The 17748-nt window shown below is 42.7% G+C and overlaps 1 protein-coding gene across 3 annotated transcripts in view; it reads right to left on the bottom strand.

Annotated features, from left to right (window-relative positions):
* LOC146350703 (nucleolar RNA helicase 2-like) overlaps positions 1-17748 on the bottom strand; it is a 22753-nt gene extending 5005 nt beyond the window's left edge. Inside the window, exons 1-10 of one of the 3 annotated variants that reach the window (XM_084845435.1) lie at positions 17289-17748; positions 14084-14341; positions 10806-10881; positions 7885-8063; positions 6289-6406; positions 5260-5445; positions 2730-2875; positions 2447-2596; positions 896-1057; positions 58-177 (exon numbers count right to left, since the gene is read on the bottom strand). In XM_084845435.1, coding sequence (XP_084701561.1) covers positions 58-177; positions 896-1057; positions 2447-2596; positions 2730-2875; positions 5260-5445; positions 6289-6406; positions 7885-8063; positions 10806-10881; positions 14084-14341; positions 17289-17711 — 1818 coding nt within the window. In that variant the 5' untranslated portion in view covers positions 17712-17748. Of the gene's footprint in view, positions 1-57; positions 178-895; positions 1058-2446; positions 2597-2729; positions 2876-5259; positions 5446-6288; positions 6407-7884; positions 8064-10805; positions 10882-14083; positions 14342-17197 lie in introns of all 3 variants that reach the window. The other 2 variants (XM_084845436.1, XM_084845437.1) reach the window with 2 other exon arrangements.

The raw sequence follows: 17748 nt of genomic DNA, 5'->3' as shown, positions 1-17748 counted from the left end.
GTTACGTACCTAACACACAAGTGACACAAAAGCTATAAGAAACCCAGAGATAATTACCGCTTTTTGTTCTACTTGTCTTAGCTGATAATCTTCCTTGCGCTGATAGAAACAGATACACATCCCATTTCGTCCAGCACGGCCTGTGCGCCCAGAACGATGAATATAGGAGTCTACATCCTTTACAAATTAAAATTCATGAGAAATGGTTTCATTGACTTACCAACAAGCTATGGTGAAGCCAAAAGTTCAGATTTACTGATACATAAGAGAGGTCATGTAGTTATGACTGCAGAAACGCAGTGGAGTTCTGTGTGGAAGCTAGTTACAACTTGCCTAAATAAGTGGTTAGCTACCTACCATCAGACACCCTAAAAGGCTGATCACCAAGTACATACTGTATGCTTTCCAAAAACTACATTTCTCACACTTCACAAATTGCCTTTGTAACACTTCCTCATAGCAAAACCACTTTTGAGTGAATTTTCCCAGTTATTAGCAAAATAATTCACACATTGATAATCTTAGGATCCCTTGTAAAATACCGGAAATTTGTAAAAAGGGGTTGACAAACAAGATAGTTGAGTTTAGCTAACATAAATAGAATGAGGATGTATGAATTCGAACAAAACTGTTCTAACCCTTAAGAGAGAGAACACAACTGATTTTACAGCTGTGCTGTGCTCTCAAACAAGTGATTACTACTTTGAAAGGGACGGGGCACACACATGAGGATCCCAAACAATATTCAACAGGTGGGTCCGCTTTGTAACAGGCTTGAGAACCCTCTCCTGGGCCACTTTAAGCAAGCAACATTAAATCACCTGGTCCTGTTCTGTTAACATGACAATAAAATTAAACAGGGTTCTCTCCCTCCCACCAAAAATTAATAATTTACCTTTGGCGGTGAACTTTGTATTACCAGATCAACCTCTGGGATATCTAAGCCACGAGCAGCTACATTGGTTGCAACAAGAACTCCAAATGATCCATTACGAAAGCCTTTCAGTGTGACCTCTCTCTGCTTTTGTGGGATGTCACCATGTAAGGATTGTGCATCCTAAGTACATTAAAAAGTTATGAAGAGTTATGGACGGAACTGCACAAGTAATAAGAACCACAATTTCCATCTTTTTTCAAAGCAATTTAAATGAGCATTCACGTATTTTGGATGACAGACCAATATCTGCCCAAAGTTCTGATATACTTACTTTTTTACTTTTTAAGGAAAGCACTATGTCAAAAATATCTTCTGCCTATGTTTTTATTCCAAAGTTCACATGAATGTCTTGCATTATGTGACAGCTGAAATGGCATCTACTTCAGTGAGACACCCAAGAGCGTGCAAAACATCTGGGAACTCTGCATCTCCTAATACCATTTGACACAGCTAGGAACTTTATAAAAAAACTACAGGAATGTATTTTGAGAAGGTGATGACAGTGTTATATTTTGTTGGTTTTCTATTATATTCTATTAGGGTTTTAATCTTTGCAAACGGCCCAGAGAACTTTGGCTATTGAGAAGAATAGAAATGTAATAAATGAATGAATATATTGGAATATGTCATGAACCTGTCTATTTTACCTGTATGGTATATAGACATCTGCAACCAAATATGAGACAGGGTGGGATGGGCAGAAGCCAATTTACAAAAGCAAAACTGTGAGCAATATAATGGGACAGGTACTAGGGAATCAAGATTATCCTTGTTCCAGAGCATGAAGTTGTAAGGAACACACACCACAGTGAACTACAGAAAAATAAAAATAAAAAAGTCTGCTACACCCAGCAAATTTTATTCAGAAAGGCAGGGGGAGTCGTTATTGCAGTTATGGAGAAGCTGGATCAATTAAGCCCGATTAAGGGTGCAACCCTATGGGGTTAGGCCGAACTCAGAGGCAACTGCCTATCCATGCAGGGCAGGAGAAGCACGGAGAGGATCGTTCCCTCCACACTTCTCCTGCCCTGCATTTGCAGCTAGACAGCCAATTTTGGCTGTCTAGCGTGGGAAGGCAGAGCAGGGGAAGAGAATGCTGGATGACACATAGGAAGTGTTGTACCGGCATTTCCACCTTCCCCACCCCAGAATGCCCCGTTCTGGCTGCTCTGTGCTTCTCTTCGGAGCGCGGGGCTGCAAGGCAGCGTGGGGGGGGGGGGGGGTTGGTTCTCCGGGAACCGACCTCAGAGAGCGGGCTCCATGGTTGGTTCCCAGAAAACCAGATATCCTATGGCCATCTAGCTGCTGACTAGTGGCCATAGGATTGCTCCCTTAATGAATTTAAAAGCATTCCAAAAGAAGTATCTGAAATAACATCTCACAAGTACCCCACTCATCAGGTTCCAAGCATTTCTTATTAAGTTATTAATTCTTTACTGGTCACCCTACAATTAACTGAAAGGAAGTTACATTTGTAGCAATCCTTTTCAAACGTCAGGGACATTGCACCTGTTTTATTGAAGCATTCAGGGCCAGTTCAGTTGCCTCTTTTTTTGTCTCACAAAAGATGATGGTTCGTCCATGACTACCACTGTAGACTTGAATAACATCTCCAATGACTGCAGCTCTCTGGGACCAATGGCACTCAATAGCCAAATGCTGTCAGAAAACAAAACTGTTGATTAGTAATGAAAGAGCAGAAAAGACCATGCAATATCTTTACATAAATGTACATATACTTACCATAAGCACACAAAGTTAATCTTGTTTTACTAGGAAAAAAAGTACTTACTTCTACAGTCATAGCAGTCTTTTTAGTCCTCTTTCCAATAAGATCAATTTGCTCATATCTGGATTTCATGTATTTCTTTGCTACATCGTAAACCCAATGTGGGCAAGTTGCAGAAAAGAGTAATGTCTGGGGATTGTCTTCAGAATCTTTAACACAAATACATTTTATAAAAAAAATTTTTCATAAAAAGTTAAAGCTAATCAAATGATTTCTACAGTAAGAGAACAAATAAAGAAATTTCAAATCATAATACCTATAAGATACAATAAGCAGAGACAAACAGAATACAAGACAGGAAACAGAAAAATTAAATGACAGGGTGCCTGTACTTACTGCCAATTTTCACACATCTTCTCAAAATATGTTTAGACAGGAACAGGTTTAGAGAAGAGATAATGGGAACCTACCATAGGTCCATTTATAAAGTGTATCACACTATACTTTTGAGTATCTTCCTGCTTTAATTTTTAGAAAGCTTTAATTGGAAAGTACTCTTGAGATAGTCTTTCTAAGAGCATCTCAGAACAATTACAGTCAGGGCCAGAAATATTGGAACAAGGATAACTGTTTTGGCAGTTGGCCTCTGTACACCACCACGCTGAAGTTGAAAGGAAACACACCCAGATGGGGGCAAAGTCAGGACTTTCAGCTGTAATTCAAGGGGTTTGACAAAAGTGGGGCACTAACCATTCAGGAAGGACAGCCAGTGGCATACACCCCCCGCCCCCATCGTTGGTGGCTCATAAGTAATGGAACAAACCAACATCATTTCAAACTTAAGGATCACCTTTAATACCTGGATGAAAATCCTTTGCAGTCAATGACTGCCTGAAGTCTGGAACCCATGGACATCACCAAATGCTGAGTTTCCACCCTCGAGATGCTTTGCCAGGCCTTTACTGCAGCTGCTGCTTGTTTGTGGGTCTTTCTGCCTTCAGTCTTGTCTTCAGTAAGTGAAAAGCATGCTCTATTGGGTGGAGATCAGGTGACTGACTTGGCCATTGAAGAACATCCCACTTCTTTGCCTTCAGAAACTCTTGGGTAGCTTTTGCTGTATGTTTTGGGTCATTATCCATCTGCAATACGAAGCGGCGTCCTATCAGTTTGGCAGCATTCGGCTGAATCTGAGCAGAAAGTATAGCCCTATACACTTCAGAATTCATCCTGCTGCGTTTATCAGCAGTCAGGTCATCAATAAACACCAGTGACCCGGTTCCATTGGCAGCCATACATGCCCATGCCAGAACATTGTCTCCACCATGTTTGACAGATGATGTGGTATGCTTTGGATCATGAGCTGTTCCTTTCCTTCTCCAGACTTTTCCCATCATTCTGGTACAAGTTAATCTTGGTTTCATCAGTCCAAAGAATCTTATTCCAGAACTGGGCAGGCTTTTTTAGGTGTTTACTGGCAAAGGCTAATCTGGCCTGTCTGTTCTTGAGCGTTACCAGTGGTTTGCACCTTGTTGTGAAGCCTCTGTATTTACATTCATAAAGCCGTCTTTTGACTGTAGATGTTGACAATGACATGCCTACCTCCTCAAGAGCATTTTTGACCTGGCTAGATGTTGTGAAAGGGTTCCTCTTCACCATGAGCAGCATTCTACGATCATCCACTTGAGCTGTCTTCCGTTGTCTTCCAGGCCTTTTGCTGTTGCTGAGCTTGCCAGTTAAGTCCTTCTTTTTCAGGATGTTCCAAACTGTTGTGTTGGCCACTCCCACTGTTTTTGCTCTCTCTCTGATGGGTTTATTTTGTTTCCTCAGCCTAATGATGGCCTCCTTTACTTGCATGGACACCTCTTTGGACCTCATGTTGGGAGTTCCAGTGAACAGGTACCAAATGCAAATGTAACACTCCGAACCACCCCCAGGCCTTTTATCTGCTTGATTGGTCATGGGATACCCAGGAAACAGGCCACACCTAGCCATGCAGCTGCTTGTCAGCCATTCGTTCCATTACTTATGAGCCACCAACGATGGGGGTGTGTGTATGCTGTACTTCCTGAATGGTTAGTGCCCCACTTTTGTCAAACCCCTTAAATTACAGCTGAAAGTCCTGACTTCGCTCCCATCTGGGTGTGTTTCCTTTCAACTTCAATGTGGTGGTGTACAGAGGCCAACTGCCAAAACAGTTATCCTTGTTCCAGTATTTCTGGCCCTGACTGTATTTTCAGAACATCATTCCCCTTCACAAAAAAATACCGTATCTCTACATATTAAATTAACTTTTAAATACTATATTTAATAATGCAAGTCCAAGGTGCATATAGCACATTCTTCATAAATGTGCAATATTACACTTTGAACTTATTTAGCAATTAAAGACTTCTGATATAGAATCAGTAACAGAAATTAGCAAGTGACTTTCACAGATTGACCACCTGCACACCAATCTTCCAGAGGATTTATAGTTCAGACTAGAGAATATGAGCAATAAGGTGCACTGCAATAGAGTGCCTGCAGAGAAAATAGATTCAGAATCAGAAACCTCTATGTTTGACATTGACAGTTGCACAGACGACGTATTTACCTTTTTTATATGCATACGCTAAGATTTCCTCTACTTGTTCAGCAAAGCCCATGTCCAACATCTGGTCAACTTCATCCAGGACAACATGCTTCAGATTAGAAATGTCCAACTTGCCATTTTGAAGGTGGTCTTTGATTCGGCCTGGAGTCCCAACCAGGATGTCAATACCATTTCGAATTAGATCAACTGAAAGGAACATTAACACTTACATATTAAACTGCTGGACAATTAATTTCAAGGGTCGTGACAAAGTGCATGTGGCGTAGAAACAGCACTGTTAAATTTTAAATTGAACATCTAAAAATGTTGTCTTCAATGACATACAGTCATACCTAGGTTCTGAAATCTGCATGCACTACATTGGTAGAAGCCCAAATCCTCATGCAAGTCTCCAAAATGCGCACTGATTAGTTCTCATTTAGAGGCTTTTTTTAGTAACCTGCTAAAACCTTTCACTGCAGAAATGTAATCACCTACAGCTGAAACACTATGCACACTTACTTGGAAGTAATCCTCATTAAACATAGTGCAGCTTACTTCCAAATAAACGTGCACAGGATTGAGCTGTGATTCCCCCCCCCCCCCCATATTTGAGGTACCTCTCCACCTATTTCAAACGACAGATTCCCTGTAGGCCACTTTCAAATTTCACCACACTTCCCTGAACACAAGAGATGATGAACAGAGCGAAGCATTACAAGCACTTTTTAATTTTATTTTTTATGATGGACCAGCACAGCTTCCATAATTTTTTTAACAAGCACAACGAGACTGTAAAACATGATTTGGATATTTTTTTTTAAGTTGGGATGTAACATGAATGTTCTTTAGTACCTACTAGCACAATGCCAATGCATGTAGCACAGAGCCCTGCCTATTTCAAACTGGCATTATTCTTCACATTTTAATTGCCCTTTCTTTCTCTCCACCCCGCCCCAAAGGCTTTGTAGTGGAACCTATAGAGACTGAAGACAACTATTTCTTAAATAAATGCCATCACCAAAAAAGTATCTCCTTGTGATTTCTTACATTGTCCATTATATGCTGTTCCTCCATAGAAGCAAGCCACTGAGAGTTTCTTCGTGACGTCTTTAAAGTCTCTGGCCACCTGCATTGCCAGCTCTCTTGTTGGAGCAAGAACTAGCACCTAATTAATCATATATATATATCAGCAAGGAATAGAGTTACGTTAGTGGAGAGCTGTACTACTAAGGAGTGGAGTGCTGTACTACTAAGAACTGAATTATCTTTTGATCTCAATTTTCAGAGTTTTGTAAGTTATTTTTATTAGAAAATACATTCATTCAATTCCTATACAACAGCAAATAAAACCCCTCAATTCTCCAGTTGTACAATTCTAATGAAAGCACTAAGTTATCAACAGAAAAGGAAAAAAGAAAAAATGAACACATGCGAGCACACACACACTCTTCCAAAATATCAACTTAAAAAGCAAGAGGTAAGAAGATGGAATGTAAATACAGTACTGAATGTTTTATTCTGTTATAAACAAACTTGAGCTGCAATCTTCATTGAACACAGTGGGTCTTTCTTCTGAGCAAACATTAATAGTATTGTGATGTTGTCAAAGCATCAGTTGTAACTCATCCCAAAATGCTTCCAATTACTGAGTTCTATTTCAATAGTCCATAAATGGACAACCTTCCTGGAGAAGCTACATTAAAACTTCTGGACCAGCCATGTTTAAATGGTGCTATTTTATTCACTAGCATATGCCAAATCTTCCTAATCCACGTTCTAAATGTTTTTTAGATTTCCAGGCTTAAAAAAAAACCATTCTGACCATCTGTAACCAATTACCCACACAGGGCACAATCCTATGGGGATAGATGGCTGCCTCCAAACTTGAGAGGTGGCTAACTATCCAATGCATGGTGGGCAGAGTGTGGAGGGGATCTTCTCCACGCTCTAGCCACTCTGCATTTGCGGCTGGATGGCTGATTTCAGCTGTCTACCCAGGGCATGTCGGGGGGGGGGGAGGCCAGATGGGTATAGGAAGCATCATAAAGGTGCTTCCGCGGTCCCCTTCCCACCCCCAGGAATGCCCCTTTTCGGCCACTCTGCAATGCTCTTACTAGCGTGGAGCCGGGGACAAAATGTGCCACCTACAAGGCAGCAGGGGTGGGGAGTCAGGTTCCCAGAAACTGAAAAACCTAATTGCGCCCTAAGTTTCTTAATCATTAAAGAGATCTTCTCCCAGTTTCCTGATCATTTTGCACCTCTGCCATATGAAGAAAGCCTGTATTCATTGCATGAAATATCCAACCATTTCATACTACATTAGCATTTCTTTAACCTTGTTTTTTACCATCCTCATAACCACCCTATCCAAAACAGCTCAATCATTCAGATCACTTTCAGTCACTTGAAAATTTGTTCAGCTTCCCTCCAGAAGCAGACAAGCATGGCTTCTCAATTCAAGCTTACAAGTGATTTTGGGTGCACACGAAAGAGAGAAGGAATTTCACCTCCCCACCTCCCCCAAGGAGTACAAATGCAGCACAAACAGGTAGTTATGCAGCAGTATTGTGTAATCATGTGGAAAAATACCACTTTCCTTCCCCATCCAAGTGAGCTTTACAAGCCTTGCAGTGACTTCAGTACCTTTGGTGTTCGGCCTCTTTTTCTTTCCTGGGGATCTCTATGAAGTTTTTCAATTAATGGAATGGCAAAAGAGAAAGTTTTCCCAGTTCCAGTCCGAGCTTGAGCTATCACATCTTTGCCATCATATATATGCCTGTAAGTCTTTACTTGTACTGGAAACAGGTAGTTAACTCCACGAGCTGTGGAAGAGCACAATTAGGCTTTTATCTAGAAAGCTGTGCATTCATTGTGATTCAATAGCTGGCAATCACTCATCAATTCTTATACAAAAAACCAAATTCACAGCAAATGAACAAAACCAGCATTTTTATTCACATATGGGGGAAAAGAGCCAGTGTGGTATAGTGGCTAGAGTGTTGGACTGGGAGTCGCGAGATCCGGGTTCTAGTCCCCACTTGGCCATGGAAGCTCACTGAGTGACTTTGGGCCAGTCACAGTCCCTCAGCCCAACCTACCTCACAGGGTTGTTGTTGTGAGGCTAAAATGGAGAGGAGGATTATGTACACCGCCTTGGGTTCCTTAAGGAGGAAAAAAGGCGGGATATAAATGTAATAAATAAATAAATAGTTACAAAGCTTCATGCATTTCAATTAAATACATCATTAACTGCTTTGCTGGATTAAATTAAGGTACATCCAGTCCAGCATTCTATCAAACAGTAGCCACACCAGACAGATGTTTAAATTACTCACAAACAGGGTGACTACCCCATCACCCAATTGTCTCCACCAACTGGGGTTTATCATCTCTGAAAATATATCATAGCTGATAGCCACAGAGGATAGACCTATGAATTTGTTTAATCCTCCTTGAAAGCTATCTAAACTAGTAATCTAAGGGCACAATCCTATCCAAAGCAGGGCAGGAGGAGCACGGAGGGGATTGTTCCCTCCGCGCGTCTCCTGCCCTGCATTTTCGCCTAGACAGCTGATTGCTGTATAGCCGTGGGAGGGCTGTGTGTGGGAGGAGGCTGGCATTTCCACTGCCCCAGAATGCCCCTTTTCGGCCACTCCACACTTCTCTTGCCTCTGAGACAGCACGGGCTCCGAGGTCAGTTCCCGGGAAACAATATATCCTATGGCTGTCTAGCCGCTGTCTAGAGACAATAGGACTGCTCCCTAAGCGATGGAGTCCATAAATTATGCATAGTCCTTTTTCTGTCCTGAACCTACAGCCAATCAATTGCATTGGATTACTCAGAATTCTACCATTATGTGAAATTGTTTTAATAATTATGGGGAAAATCAAAAACAGAGGTTTCAAAAATATTTTTTCTAAGACAAGTAGCAATAAAAGTAGCAAGAAATGAGTAATAAAACACACATACACGCATGGGAATATACAATATCTCATTAAAAAACACTTCTCAATAGAATAAGAAAGGTTTGGCAATGCTCAGGTGGAGCTGTGGTTTAGAAGATTTATCAGTATAATTTAGAAATGGGTATCAAGTTCTATATTATTGGCCATTGCTATCACATGCATTAGCGCTTCCATAATTAAGGGTGCAATCCTATGTGGATTGCTGGCAGCCTCCGAATTCAGAGGCTACCAACTATCCAATGCAAGGTGGGAGGACAGCAGAGGTGATCTTCACCTCTGTGCTCCAGCCACCCTGCATTTCTGCTAGCTGTGCAATTTCGCCCATCTGGCAGCAGCACTTCGGAGGGGGAGGGTAGGAGGCTGGTCTCCCCCCCTCCCGCGGGAACGTCCCCTTTCCCCCCATCTCCATGCTCCGTTTTCCGAGTACACAGAGGTAACCCGCATGGTTCTCTCTGTGCGGGCTTTGAGGGGGAGGGGAATGTGGTTTCCTGGCTCTGGGGTCAGAGCCCTGGCTCTGACCTCGAAGCCAGAAAACTGAACTATCCTATGGCCCCGCAGACACTGTCTGGGGAACATAAGATTACTCCCTAAATGATCTTACAATTGTCTGTAAAACCTCCTTCACACCCTCCGGCAACCCCAAAAGGGCGTTGCTGCTTTTGCGTTGCCATTAGCGGCATGGAAACCGTAATGCCAGCTACTGTGGGGTCACCACATGGAGGAAAAGGCATAGCCATTTCCAGGCCACTAGAGTTAGCACGGAAGCAGTGATCTGGCTACTGCAGGGTCACTGGGTGGAGGAAAAGACTTCAGCGATCCTTGCCAGCATTGCTACTTCTATACCAAATGCAGCCTGTGGGTTGTGCATCCATGATGTATGGGTTCTTCGTTTGAGAACCAGTTGAGTACTGAGAAGTTTCTAAACTAGAATCCTCTAAACTCTGTACCCTATATCCATGTTGCTCCTACCCTTGAGCATCAGAGTTTCCCTTTTCTGCATCTTCTCCAGCAGTATGCCTTTTTTGATAGCCTAGAATTTTTAAATTACTGCACTGCTGCTAGGTTTTATTCTGGATGTATTGTTATACTGTGGTTTTAATGTTTTATATATTTTATATTGTTATATTGTGTGCTTCTTGGTTTTAATGTTTGTGAACCGCCCAGAGAGCTTCAGCTATTGGGCAGTATAGAAATGAAATAAATAAATAGAACTAAACAGTCTAAACACAGCCAGCCCATAGATCTACATAACAGCATGATACATGCCATTTTATTTTCAATTCATCTCCTACTAATGCCCAACACTGAATTTGCTTTCCCCCCCCTGCCACATTGCACTGAGATTTTTCAGTTAGCTTTCCACTATGAGTCTTTCTAGGATAATCACAGCCAAATGAGAACTTACCAGCATATTTATAGAGTTAGGGTATTTTGTCCCAGTGTGCATCATTTTGTACTTATACTGACTGTCACCCAGTCACTCTCACCCACTGTTATAGATATAACATCAGATTACCAGACCTGGTGAAGCGTGGATTAAAAAAAGATGGGGGAGGAAGAGTGTTCTGCTTCAGATTGTAAACATTCAAAGAATGTACCTTTAAGAAGGTCAATAGTAGTTTTCGAGAGATCAAAATTGGCAAAGTCTCCTTCTTTTTGCTCTGCTGTCAATTCCTGTTAGATTAAAATATCAAAAGATTGGCTACAAAATAAAAATATTCCAGAAAGTGATGAAAGTGCCAAAAGAAAGGAGAAGCGTTTACTGCATATGGTAACATTTGATAGAAGAACTCACAGGCTCAAACATTTTGGGAGAAAATAAGGAACAAAATTCAAGAAATAACCTGTAAATAAGGTTCGCATAATGTTCTTGTACCGTGCGAGATAGACCCAGTTCGCACATTGCCAACAATCCACAGTTAATGAATGGCTATACCATGGTTATTTTGGGATGAACAACCCACAGTTGTTCACATGAAGTTCAGATGTCACATAAATAATCCAGGGTGTCCCTGAGTTTATTGCAGCAGAAGTGGGTGCATGGGAACTAGCAGGTACACTTGCTCCCACTGTATTTCCAATAACCCACAGTTTGTTAGGGTTGTTGTTGATGTGTGAACATCATCATAGTAAAATAAACAAGATAGTAATTCATCAGAACAATGGGAAATTGCAACCTGTCAAAACTGACAAGTTGTATTTCTATAAAAAATGAAAGGTAAAAATCACTGATGATTGTGCTCACAGATGGTATTACATACTGGAACTGGTACCATGTGAAAACTGAAGGAAATTGTTGATTATTCTAAAAATTAATGTTGGTCCTTAATACAGTGATCCATATTTTCATAACTTCCAAATTTTATTACTGCCATGTTTTATGAACATATGATGCTTCCTTATAGCAAGTCAGGCCACTGGTCCATCTAGCTCAGTCTACATTGAATGCTAGCAGCTCAAGTTCCATGCACAGGTCTTTCCCAGCCTGACAGCCAAACCTAGAGATGCCAGGGATTGAACCTGGGACCGTCAGCATGCAACGCATGTGTTCTACAACTGAGAATTTACATATGGGACTTCCTTTGATGACTTCTCAGAAACTTCAGTTAACTGAGAATACAACCGTTAGGTTGCTAACCAGGACCGGACCTAAGGAATATATATTACCAGTCCTGAAATAGCTTCACTGGCTACCAGTCTGTTTTCCCAGGCCTTTAAAACATCAACTGGGTTGATTTTAACCAACTTTCTGATGCAGCTTAGCTGCTGCAGTTTTTACTGTTGTGTTATATTACTTACTTTTGGTAATTACTGTTAAATTGTATTAATATTTTTAACTGTTGCCCTGGGAGTACTTTGTACTTAAGATGTGGGATGCAAATACTAATATATACACATAATTTGAGTAGATTTCCCTTTTTTAAAAGTAATTCCACACACATGGAAGTCAAGGTATATACAATTAAATTACACAGGCAATAAACAAGAGAATAGCGATAACAAAAGAGCAAATATTTGGTTAGAATATTTATTGCCACCACATCCATAACATGGCCCTTTAGCCCAAAGTTCATATACCTATATATTTGAACTCAGGAAAAAAGAGACCTAGAGCCTAATTCTATGCGATTAAATGGAGCCACTGGGTGAGTTCACACATCACACTAAGCAACCCCAAGAAGAAGCTAAAGTAGGTGGGTAGCTTGTTCCTTACTTCTGATAAGCCAATTGCCTGCTTGGCAGCTTCCTATGGCTTATTTCTCCCTCAGTTCCCCTCAGTCCTCTAGGCTGCTGCTGGCACTTATCCCAGAGGCCTTTGTGGCAGAAATCCATGCTTCCTCGTTCCCTGCCTCAGCACCCTTTATGCAACTGGTGTGCTGCAGTTGCTGGCTGACAAGAGAAACTCCCCCTTGCGCCCCCTCAGATTGCAAAAAAGAAATATTTTTCTGAGCCCTTATGAATGCAAGAATGCATTCACAAACTTTTTTTTTTTTACAATGGGGGGGGCCTTGACTGCCTGTCAGGTATTCAGCCCAGCATAGCCAGACCCCCTTCTTGTCACTGTCTTTATCAATTTCACCCTCCACTTTGGCACTTCCCAAGTGACCCCACCCCCCGCCCAGCATCAGAATGCAAAAAGAAAATAGTTTTCTGAGCCCTTATGAAAGCGGGAACACGTCTGTGATTTTTAAATTATTATTTGGAGGGGGGTCTTGCGCAAGTCTGTCTGCCCGCTATTGAGACCAGCATAGCCAGATCCCACGTTTGCCAATGTCCTCCTCTTCAGTGCTTCCCTTCCTAGCAAACACCTTTAAAAAAAGGGGTGCTTCACATTGCACTGAAGTAATAACACCCACCCTAAAGCTCCTTCTCTCCTGCAGCCACCAGCCGCTTTCTTTCCTCCCCACCCTAGTGCTTCTTGTTTCCCTCCACTGGTTTCCATTACTAGCTGTCAGATGTATATGAGGGCTACAGAGTAGTGAGTGGGATCGCAAAAATTTTGCAAAATTCATAGCAGTGCTTGCGAATGTGTTTGGGACACTCTCCAGTAACCCTTCTTCACGATTCCTACAGATTTTTTTTTAAAAAAAAATCCATCCCGAGGCTGTGAAGGGATGAGAGAGAATGGCAGCAGCACTAGCAGGATCACAAGGGCAGGGGTTTTTATCACTCTTGCCACCCAGCTCTCTAGTTGGTTCTTGACAACCCACGAAAAAAACCATGCTGCTGGGTTCAGATGAAACAAAAAGCCACCCTGAGAACAAGCCACCCTAAACAACCCTACTACAAGCCATGGGTCTTCAGGGTGGCTTGTTTGCACAAAATCCATGGTGGGAAAACCGCTCCGGGTTTGGACGTCACGCTAATTCACCTGTGAGCACCCACAATAACAACCCACCTTAGCATGATGTGTGAATCCAGTCACTGTAACAGTTGGAACACAGAGCCTTAAAACGCTGAGTGAATAAAAAAAGTCTTCACTTGGTGCTGAAAACATAAGAAAACTGACACCAGGCAAGCCTCCCTTCAAAGCAAATCCATAAACAAATCCCACCTCATCTCAAGACAACAGAGGTACACAGAGGAGAGCCTCTGCAGATGATCTCAGCATATGGGCAGGTTGATGTGGAAACAGGCATTCCTTCAGGTACTCAAGTCCCACACCACATTAAAAGGAAAGCACCAATTCTTGAATTGTGCTTGGAAATGGATTTCCAACACCTTGCCTTGGCACACTGGATAATTCACTGACCTCTCTCACCCACAGCACTAAATTCCGTTTTTAAAAACCCTAGGTATCAAAGAGTCTTCTGCACATTCCATTACTCACACCAATTAAGTAGACAAATTGAAAGGCATGAAGGCAGTATCTCACCTGATCTTGGTCACTTTCACACTCTGTATTTGATTCTTCACCTGAATTACTCTGTTTTTTTGAGTGGTCAACCCCATTACTCATAGGAGATGTTGTCTTGTATTCTGCAATTATGGTTTCAATATCATCCTCCATTCCTTTCTTCTTCTTGATTTTCTTTGGTTTTGGAGGCTCCAATTCCGAATCAGACAGCTCATTTTCCTCTGGTAAGCATTTTTGCTTCAATTTCTCCTTTTTAGATTTATCTTTTTTATCCTTCTGAAAGGCAAAGATATTAACAGAAAAGAACAATTTCAGATCAACACACACAGGCCCCACCTACCCCTATGGGAAACCATATTTTTACTATTATTTGTTGCTATACAGTTACAAAAGTTATGCCATAGTCTAAAACAGGAATAGGCAACCTGGTGCCTCCAGATGTTCTGGACTACAATTCCCATCACCCCCAACCATCTTAGCCAGGGATTATGAGAACTGGAGTCCCAAAATCACCAAGTCACCTACCCCTGCTCTAGAAATTGACCAGAGGAGAAATCACCACCAAGCCACAATCTTGCTTTTTTGTTTTTGTTACTTAGTATTGTCTAATGACATACAGAGAGCGTTTTTTATATTTTTACATTATGTTTTTGTCTAAAGTTAATTTGGTTAACCTATTAGAACTAATGTAAGTTACTAACAAAAACAAACATCTAAAGAACAAAGAAGCAATGGCTGGGCTGACTGATAATACAATTAAGATGTGCTCCTATGCATATTTAGACATAAAAAAAGGTCCTACAACTCCCAGCATTTCCTAGCCAGTAGTGCTGGCTGGGGAATGATGGGAGTTTTATGACTTTTTAATGTCTAAACATGCATAGGATTGCGCCCTCATTTATTATGATTGTCACTAGACTTTCAATTTTCGTTAATTTTGATTTTTAGAAGTCTTATGTAGAATCTTCAAATTATTATTCTCCCTTTGCTGCCTTGTCATTCATAACAGTGAACTAACGAAGACTGAACAGGTCCAAGCCAAATCCTCACTAAGTAATTTAGGGCACAATCCTATTGTGACGATCATAAACCTCCGAACTCGAAGGCTTAAGATCACCCTATGCAGGGTGGGAGGAGTAGCAGGGGCGAACTTTGCCTCCCTTCCTGCATTTTTGTTAGATGGGCTTTTTTGCCCGTCTAGCAAAAGCAACTTGGAGAGGGAGGGAAGGAGGCAGGGGAGGCCTCAGGATAGCTCATATCCTGGCCTCTCCAGTCTCCTCCCCTCCCCCCAAAACACCCCTTCTTCCAAGGTAGTGTTCCTGACCTCAGAGAGGCAGCTGGCACAGTTCTTTCCACACTGGCTGTGAGGGGGAGGGGGCAGAGCGCCGATTCTCAGCTCTGAGGTTAGAGCGCTGTCCCTGACCACAGTTCTGGGAATCCAAACTATCCTATGGCCCCTCAGATGCTGAATATGGGCCACAGGATTGTTCCCTTATTGGCAACTTTGAGGAACCAAGTATGGAAATCAAAGTCCTGATTTATATCCCCAAATATGCATACGGCAATATGGTACTATGACAAGAGATTATCCAAATGTTTTCACAATTATTAATTAAATAACCAAGATAAAAAGATACAAGATACTTCATCTCCTCTTGCAACTTAACTGACTTCCCTGCGTATCTATGTAAAATTTTAATTACATATTTCCTCTTTTAAGCTATAAAGTGTGCTTAAGCTTAAAACAACCTCTGTTAATTCACTCCTCCCTCATAAATGGCTGGAGGCCAAACTGGTGTCATAGTTAGACTCCTACAAAAAACGACAAATACATGTTCATCTTATATCATTCTCAGCAGAGACTTACTGGGGGAGGGGAGAGGAGAGAACCATATAGGGCAACATATGTCCTTCCTTGGAAAGACAGGCTAAAAGTTGTAAGGCTCTAACTACAGTACATGCTGTCTTGTAAAAAACAAGCTTTTCTAAAAATGCCAGTGTGTCCAGAGACACCGCTTTATCTCACAATCAACATCTCCGGAACTTGCTTTGGTTAAGATTGTTTTAATGCAAGATGTCTAGAAATTGAGAGGATACCTTTTATTGTACTAGGTAGACTTCAAAATAGTGCCAGCAACCTTTGTTACATACCCTTTTTCAGGCTTAGTTAAAAACTTAATTCCAACAAAGACCACAAGATTTAACTAGAAGTATCTTCTTTGCTTCAGTTTCTTATTCTGTGGAATGATGGTTATCTATTACCACTGTGCTTTGTTAACACTAGACCCTGCATTCTAATGAGACCAATGAACATCTGGAAGTGGGGAAATTAGAAAACCCATGACTTTTTTTTTGAAGGCCCCTGGAGACTTAACAATCAGAATTTGTTTTCAATTTGTTGTTGTTGTTCAGTCGTGTCCATAATCAAGAAAGGCAGAATAAAAAAGGGAAGAAAGACTGAGCTTGTCCACAGTACCTGGCTTTTTTAAAAAAAGCTTAGCATTTATGTCATTTACAACACAATCCTCTGCATATTTACTTAGATCCAAGTACCACCGAGTTTAATTAGACTTGCACCCTAATAAAAGAGCATATGCAATTTTGCATATGCTTAGGGAGTTCCTGACTGAGGCCATGTTTTAACTGGACACTTCCCAGCTCACCCTCTGAGGTTGCGATCCTATACATACGTGCCCGGGAGTTAGTGCCACTGACCTCAATAGGGCTTACTTCTGATTAAGCAGCAATTGCGCACACTACGCAAGTTCTTAACCCTGCCTGCTCAAACACGCTCCGGTCCCAGCATCTTTGATATTACGAATTCAGCACTAGTGAGCCCTGACTTTTCAGCTTGGTTTTGAAAGGATTAAAACAAAACAAAACAAAAAAATGGCGAGGCCCACGTTGTTAAAAGTGGCGGCGTGGCAGTGGCCCACCCTAAACACTCCGCGGTTTCACCAGCGAGAACTCGGCTGGGGCTCCGATACGCCCGGTCCCACCTCGCCACATTTTAGGCCAACAGCAGCCCCTTCCTAACAAGCGTGCAAGAGGCCGCTCGGTTCGAGAGAAAAGCCGCGTCCTTTCCTTGCTGCTGTTCCCGCCTTCGGCTCCCCCCTCCCGGGCCCGGCTTACTTTCCCACTCGCTGCCTGCAGCCACGAGGCCCAGCCGGCCTTACGCGATCTCCTCCGGCGCTCCCCCCCGCTCCTTTCCGGCCCCGTATACCTTGCGCTTCTTGCCATTGCCGGCTTCCAGGGCGGTCTCGGACTCCATGGGGGTCTCAGGCTCAAGCTCGTCCTCGCTCTGGTAGTCAGGTCGGGGGGCTGCGGGCATTTCTTGGGGCTCTTCGCCGCTGAGGTGGTGGGAAAAGCGGCTGCTGAGGGCCGAAGCCGGCGTGAAAGGAAAGAACCCCGCCCCGGCAACGCTCACGAGGAAGTGCGGCGGCGCATGGCGGAGGGAGGCGGCGGCCCGGGAGCAGGCCCGTCCTTGCCAACAGGGGGAGCGGAAGGAGGAAAGGGCGCGGGACGAGGCCGAGAAGCCGCGGCTCTGGAGCGGGTGAGGGAGCGCGGCCCGCGAAGGGAGGCCCGACGCCTGCAAGGCCTGCAAGACGGCCCGTTGCGGTATCAGGCCGCGACACAACCATCCCATGCCCTCCGAAGCGGCACAGGCGCCACAGCCGACTACC

Source organism: Heloderma suspectum, chromosome 3 (assembly GCF_057233095.1).
Source record: "Heloderma suspectum isolate Gila_16-S chromosome 3, 16-S_ref, whole genome shotgun sequence".
Classification (NCBI taxonomy): domain Eukaryota; kingdom Metazoa; phylum Chordata; class Lepidosauria; order Squamata; family Helodermatidae; genus Heloderma; species Heloderma suspectum.
Note: the sequence above shows the minus strand (reverse complement) of the source record. Positions and strands in the feature narration are given on the sequence as shown.